At 30.1% G+C, this 8,039-nt stretch overlaps 1 protein-coding gene across 1 annotated transcript in view; it reads left to right on the forward strand.

The window, feature by feature from the left end:
* Positions 1–8,039, forward strand: part of LOC106464945 (DNA (cytosine-5)-methyltransferase 1-like) — a 100,778-nt gene that overhangs the window by 14,787 nt on the left and 77,952 nt on the right. Inside the window, 3 exon segments of the mRNA XM_022392761.1 lie at positions 1,732–1,852; positions 4,251–4,366; positions 6,234–6,352. Of these exon segments, the coding sequence (XP_022248469.1) occupies positions 1,732–1,852; positions 4,251–4,366; positions 6,234–6,352 (356 nt within the window).

Raw genomic sequence — 8,039 nt, forward strand, 5'->3', positions numbered from 1 at the left:
TGGTAACACCAACATGATGGAACTCAGAAATTAAGGTGATTAAGTCTTTATTGAAGATTACCCAGGATAATCTAGATTCTGGTAGACCAGAACTTGCATTTTATGATCAAACTGCTTGCAGATATGGTGACAATGCCGACACCTTTTGAAGAGGCAACAGATTTCACTCAAGGTCACAACATTGTTACCTCCAGTTATATAGTGCCATGTTTTTATGGGCTGATGACTGAGATGGACAGCATGCAGTCCAGATATAATTTCAATGTTGTCTCTGCACTGAAGAAATCTGTTCATGTCCAGCTGACTCAGTATGAGCAACACAGTGTCTTCTGGTTGGCTGTGGCATTGGATTCCAAATTTAAACTTGACTGGTGTTTCACTAGACCTATGGTCTATGAATCCAATTGAATGCTCCTGTAGCAAGAAGTCAAGAAAGTTTCCTCAACAAATTATTCTACAACCATGGAACCAAAAGAGGACTGTAAATCCACCCCTTGTAAAAGAAGTAAGCTCTTTAATTTCTTTTCTGTTTCCAAGAAACTGGCCACCTCATTTTCAGAGGATGCAGGGATGAAAACTTACCACGATGGTCCTTGCATTCCTGAAGAAAGAAACTAGATTTTGGATAGCTTGTGTGAATAGACCTTGTGTAGATATGCTTAAAATTTAACAAACACACTTTCTCTACATGTAGTTTTTCTTAGAAACTTTTGTAGAATTGGAAGACATTAAGGTGAAATTATTAATAGTCATCTAGACAAGTAAATCTAGTGGAAATGTTTAGTCTCACAAGGATACATTGATTTTAGTAATGGAAACTCAAGTTTCATATCTGAAACTAATAATCATTACTAGCTTTAAATGAACTTTTCCTTTGCTCTTATTTGGATGCAGTTGCTATTTAGTGAGGAAAAAAAAGTTTAATTTTCCACAAAAGTTTTATGAATGTTGTTTTAAACATCTTGGACTACTTATGTTGGATCCAATATCATTATAATATAAACTAAAGAAGTTGAGAAAATTTGGATGGAAATACACGTTTCCTTAAGTTTTAGTGAAAGTTTATCGAAGTTCAACATTGCATTATTAGTAAATGTAAATCTTAGTTTCTTATTTAAAAAACTTGTGGTAAAATATATTTTGCTGTATATCACTTAGTGTTCCATTTTAATTAATTTTATGACAATATTTTTGTTTACTTCTTACAGTAATTAAGTGTAAAATATGTAAATATTCTAAAATAAATAATGGAAGTTGTCCTCTATGGACTTTAACTTATGACATGGTTAGATATGAAATATATAAGATTTTTCTCTTTTGAAATGTATTGTAATATTAAAATAAAAAAAACATGACTTTAACACAAGGATCTCAACACCATTTCCTATGAATCTTTCTCTAAGCTGTTGCTGAAACAGAAAAGTCATTTTGTACCTCAGACGAGGCAATAATAAAACTTCATAACTACTTAGAAACAAAAAATCAACACTTATGGGTAGCAAAGTACATTATCCAGCTTAAAAATTGTAGGTTTTCTGAACAAAATATTTTAAAAGCATATAAGACAAACATATGATAGATGAAATTCCTATGACATATTTTTTGCACAAAAACATTTCCTTGCTCACACATTTTCTTTAGTTTAAAAGCAAGGTAATACTACTGCCTGACTATGTTTTTTTTATTTTATGTTGCATTATGCTAAACTTAGAAATTTGATGTTTTTCACAGAGAAAGAACAACAAATAAAGAAGTCAAGCCACCAGCTCAACCTCCTTTAAAGTGTAAAGAATGTGGACAGTTATTAGATAACACAGACCTTGTAATGTTTACTGGAGATCCGGAAAATTCTGTGAGTTTTATTAATATAAAAATTTGCTTGATGTTTATGAACTTAGGGAATTATTTGGCTTAAATTTGACAATTGAAAAGATTTAAACATGGTGCAAAGTTTAGTACTGTAACTTATACTTTTCAGGTCATTGTCTAAACTATTTAAGAGTTGTAGAAATTTTAAGCACTGGTTAAATTTCCATGGATTTTTAGACAACTTATAATAGAGTTGTAGTTTATTTGACAAGCAGACTCTTAATTTCACTCATACTTCTAATTACTCAAGTTGATACTCCTTCTTCCTAACAGCAATCAACTAATGAGCTTTACAAGTTCTGATTATTCTAATGAAAGGATCTGTAAAAGTCAGTTTTTACAAACTAGTGAATAGAAAACTGAGACTTGTGGCAGTTGAGTTAAAAATATGCCCTTATAACAAATGAATTTTTATTTTTCATTGCAATGATTATAAGTTGAATATGAAAGGGCTTTTGCATTACATAGTGGTCTACAATTATAACACCTATTAACTTGTACAAAAAGAGTTGAAAATTATAATAAAAATTGACTACTGTGTTTTATTTAACAACTGGAAATTTGTTGTAGCTCTGCTTTTTAACGACTTCCATTGAAATAATAAGTCTTGAGTTTTGCAATATTTTCCCATTTAATGTCTGAAAGTAAATATAAAATAACAAAAACAAATCATGTTTTTTATTCATAATTTTATTAGCAAAAAAATTCTGTGCAAATAACCCTGTCAATACTTTTCAATATTTAATGGGTTTATATATGCAAGAGAAAAAGTAAGACTAATTTTCTAACTGTCTTATTTCATATCCTCCTCCTCCCCAAACAAACCAATATAGTTTTTTTGTTTTTGAAAACTAAAAAAGAGATTGAAACTCAGTTTCTGTTTGATTTTGGCATTTGGAAAGTAAAATAGAGAGTGAAATGCGAAGTGAAGTAATTTCATTTACACAGTTGAGGTCTTAACCTGAACATGTACTTTAAAACTAAGTTATGATAAGATGTTTGCACAATGCTTTTTTTTCAAAGATTTATCAGCTGCAATTATACTTACAAAACCATTAAAATGTTCAAAATTAAAATATTATTAACAATTACTGAATATTCTTCAGTTTGTACAATGCTGTGATGGTTGTCTTTGAAACAAAAAGCTAAGTAGGTTACTGATATTGATCTTTCAAGAAAGAAAATAATTTTTTTTTATCAGCTGTTAAATAACTTTTCTTTCTGCTTTGGTAATAAACAGTTTGTACATACTGAGCTTGAGAAATTATAATTACTGACACCATTTTGTCATGACAGTGCAACAAATCAAATGTGTGAGTATATCAAAAAGTCAAAAATAAAACAGATACTCAGATTTAAGTCACTAACCACATCAGACTAATGTGTTACTTCTGCAACTAGGGCTATCGAGCTAGTATTAATGTTGAGATGGGAGTGATTTACTTTCAGTTTTAAAACTAGCAAACCTAGGGGTTTGAGCTGATGTCTTCCACTGTTTTGAGTCATAGCACATTAGCTGTTCATCTGATGCAAAATTATCTATGCACAGCATTAAACATCATTTGTTTATTATTGGTTTCACATATTTTGTTACTGATCTCCTTGCTCAGTTTGTCCCACTGCTTATTCATTTAAACTGAATTGCCCTACCAAATTCAGATGAATTTGTTCGGCCAGTTCCTCACAACAACTTGAGACACCAGACAGACAGATAGATGAACAACTTCTGTTTTATAGATACATAAAGAGTGTTAGATATTGATAGCTGTATGTATCAAAATCTAATTCTGCTTACTCTTTGTCTAGTGGATATTTGCTTTAAAACTTGTTGTACATTTCATAGATTTTTTTTGTTTACCAGCTTCTTAAAGTTATATAATTCTAATCCAAGAGCTTTATACTTAGATTAACACTACTTAAATTGAATTTTATTGTTAGGTTTATAAAAAAAAAGAAATAAAGCCTTAATTTAGGTTTCATGGTCTGTCAAGAATGTTTTTATGATCTGATCTGTTTTACATAATTTTTAAGTATTTTTTGTGCTAAGATATATTTGACTGTTAAGTTGGCTAACAATGTAGAACATTTTGTTATTAGTGAGTCAGATTTGAAACTAGCTGTTGTACCAATATGGTCAACCAAGGCTTGGTAAAGTGTATTTGCTTGAAAGAGTAAAAGTTTTAGCTTGGTGGTATTATTCTGTTTAATACTGTGACCTTAACCAAAAGGCTATGCTTCAGGCTTAATGCATAATATTCATTCTTATATGTGTGCGTGTATGTGTGTGTGTGTCTATATATATATGTGACACACGTGTATATGTGACACATGTGTATATGCGACACATATATGTCACTTCCATTTTTTTCTTTTTTTTAAAGGTGGAAGAATTTATTATGCTGACAGACCCTCATCTATCACTGTTTACGGGAGAAGAAAATGAAGACAACATGGAAGACATTAGTGAAAGACCTCAGCATAAAATAACTCAATTCAGGTATTGTAATAGTGATTTTAATATCCATAATGTTTCAGAATTTATACTAGTTAATATACACAAACTTCTTGAAACCCATTGTTTTATTACTACAAAACTCTGCTGTCATTTTAGCTGTGATTTTAAAGAAATATAAGAGGGAAGTTCAGTTGGATATGAGATTTATTTGAATTTATTTTCAAAGATGACCATCTCTAATATTTTAATTCTTGAGAACAAAGCACGTTTTGTTTCAAGACAAATATTCTTTCTTTCCTAAACAGTGCAAGTTATAAATTCATCTAATAATGAGCTGAACCTTCACTTTTGTTGTTAAAGTTTTGCTTCTGTCTTGCATTTGATACTGATACTTATTTTAACACTATGTTTATGTTTCACCTTCTTCCCATTTTGATATGAGTTGTCTTCATGTTTACAAGATGGGTAGCTTTTAATCTTTCTGTTTTCAACATTGTGTTTGTAAACAAAAACAACTTCAGTTGTTGCCATCACAGGACAATCTGCAATATTTCAGTTAATATGAATTGCAAGAACAGAGAATGAATATTTCTGATATTAGGTATCAGTTATTAAACTCCTAAAAGCTTTAGAACACCAAGTCTGAGAGTCAAGAAGACCAAATTTGAGGGATTAAATGGGTTACATAGGGGTGTCATGGTTTCTGTTGTTCAATTTATATTAAAAACAATATAGTCTGATAAATTTCTCAGTTTGTTAACTTGACAAAAATATACACTTTACTCTCAAAAGAACTTGCTTCTCAGTTATATTTGGTGATGAAGATGTAGTGTTTAGGGGATTGGCTTGACTGTGGTCCTCTTGTATGAACAGTGGGAAGAGCTTCAGTGAGCCTTCCTTGGCCATCTCTGTTTACAGAACATGCAAAAATGGTTTTATAGAACTGAGAAACTAGATCTTGTATGGTGCAACATGTGCAATCACTAGTGTGTTTTGTGTGGGAATTTGGATTGGGGTATGACATTCTCATAGCCGGGAAACTAGTGCAAATTCAACCACATTGGTGAGCAGTTCAGATTCCAGATATCACAAAGAGTTCAAATCTCTATTCAGAATTGACGAAGAGAGAGAGTGCCAGAAAGCTTTCTTTGGGAATCAATTCACTAAATATGTCTCCCTGACTCATAACTTGGTGTTAAATACTTGTATGTTTTCTTGATACTATTTATAAACTGTATGCATTAAAACTTTAAGGCCTGAACATCCAAATTTCCTCCATTATGAATTGTGTTTTAATATAACTGTCCTGTGTTTTTTTATTGATTCCTTATTTTACATCTGTTTTCTTTTGTATGTTATTTTAATTAAAGATGCTTAATATAGTTTCATTTAAAAGCTAGAGCTTTCTATGATATTATTTTCAGTTTAACTTGAAAGTTTTAAACTTTTTGGAACTTCTATTTAATTATTTTCAATGCTTCTCAGTTTTGAGAAGTACACAAAATAGTTTTCAGTGTGATGTATATTTATGAAGTCCTTTTGTCATATTAATGTATGGTTCTTTGCATTTTTTATCATATTAATTTATTATTTTGTATATAATGGGAAGAAATGTTTTAAAGTAATTTGAATATTTACTTTCCATATACAGTGTGTAAATGTATATCTGCATGTAGTTATTTATATATGTATATGGTTAATTATTAATAATGAGAGAAACTACATTAATACAATTTTTTTCATAAAGTTAACATTGTAACTGTGAAAGCATGCTGTGTGTCTCATAAAAACCTAACATATTCGTTGATTATACTGAAATAGTAGAGCCTACCTTACACATTGCAAGTGGATTTGACTCTGTCTTAACATGTGTCTGTTTTTTCTAACATCATGATTCTTGTGATTTCAGTGTGTATGATCGTAACACACACTTGTGTCCTTTTGACTCTGGGCTTATAGAGAAGAACAAAGAACTGTACTTCAGTGGTTTTGTAAAACCAATCTATGAAGAAGATCCTAGTTCGCAGGGTAAGCTTTAAGGTTCAAAATTGAAATTAATAGAATGAATATAATACTATAAGACTGGATGATGTTGCCCTTGTACCCTTTGCTACAAAAATGTGCTTTGTACTTTGGGGCTATTGGTGTGTTATAAAAGTGATGGTCAAATTCCACTGTTTGATTAGAGTAGCCCAAAAGTTGCAAGTGGGTGCTATTGACTAACTTGCTTTTCTTTAGTCTTTTAAATCAAAATTACTGACAATAAAAACTCGTGAATTACACTGTATTAAACCACTTGTCTTTCACTACTTTGAAAGTTAATGAACTTGTCCTCCAAAATCAATTCGTTTTTTTTTTAGTAAAACTAATTTAGCTTTTTGAGGTATTCTTTCCCATTTAATGAAAAATCAAATGTTAACTTTAAACACTGTAGTATCATTTTGTATAAACTATAAGAAAGGATGTTCTTCTTCTCTTTTTGTTTTGGAAAGTGACGTAAATAAGAGAATATCTTAATATTAAACAGTTTTCACAAGGAATAGTGATCTTGAGTAGATGACCTACACTTTTTTATCTACCACAAATTAAGATTGGTTATATTCCATCATATTGTAAGTAAATTACAAATTTGTTTTTATTTTATTCTTAATGCACTATTTGATACTTATATTTTGTTTTATTTATGTTACATTTGTACTCATTAGTTTTATTATTCAGTTATTCAGGTTTTAAGCCCATTGCATCATATGTTTATAAATTCTCAGTTACTGAGAATGCTGTGTTAATTTCTTTCTTAATAATTTTAGTGCAAAACCAACTGTATCCACCAAAAAGAGGTCTTTGGTGTCATAAATTTAATAAATTTATAATTTTAGCTTTATATTATAAAGCTGAAATAAGTCTTTTGTATCATACATGAAATTGAGGGCAAATCTTAATGAACTTTAAACTATTAAACAGTTATTCTGATTTAAGGACACAGTAGAAGTTTATATGCCAAACTCAATTCATGGAGTTATGGCTTAGCTCTTTTTTTAGAAGACTCTTATTTATGTAATCAGGCAGGCGGTAGCACTGCCTATGTAGGGATAACTTGGATTGTTCATCAAAATGGTATTTTAAATATCTCATCAATAGGTTATCAGAACGTTACATACTATACAGTATTTTCTTTTATAACAATATCCGTGTAATGACTGAGTCACAAGTTCTGAGAATGTCTGTAAGTATTGTAGCAAAAAGTTTGAACTTCCTTTTCTTCTTCCTTCTGCTTTTTTTTTTACATGATAACTCAAAAACCAAAACTTGTGCCAACCAATTTCACTGAGGTGACATAGTTTCAAACTGAGTATTTGCTTTTATAAGTATTATTAACAACTGGTAGTAATTTTAAAAAATCATAATTCTAATGTAAACAATGTTATCATTACTCCTTGAAGTTAGCTTTCTTACAGAAATATGTTGTTTCTTTAAAAAAAATTAAGTACAGGGTGAAACAGGAATTACTATCCAATAACAGATAAACAATAAATATTACAGTTGGAACCTCATTGTATTTAGAACTTGATTATGAACACAACCTTCCTATGTATATTGAAACACTGCAATAAAAAAAAACAAGTAAAGAAAAAACTTTAAAAAAAAAAAAGGAAGTAAATGTAGGGATGGCTAATATCAATCCTTCAATAACAATGCAAACAAGATAGTAGGGATG

This window comes from Limulus polyphemus, unplaced genomic scaffold, assembly GCF_000517525.1.
Source record: "Limulus polyphemus unplaced genomic scaffold, Limulus_polyphemus-2.1.2 Scaffold1791, whole genome shotgun sequence".
Classification (NCBI taxonomy): domain Eukaryota; kingdom Metazoa; phylum Arthropoda; class Merostomata; order Xiphosura; family Limulidae; genus Limulus; species Limulus polyphemus.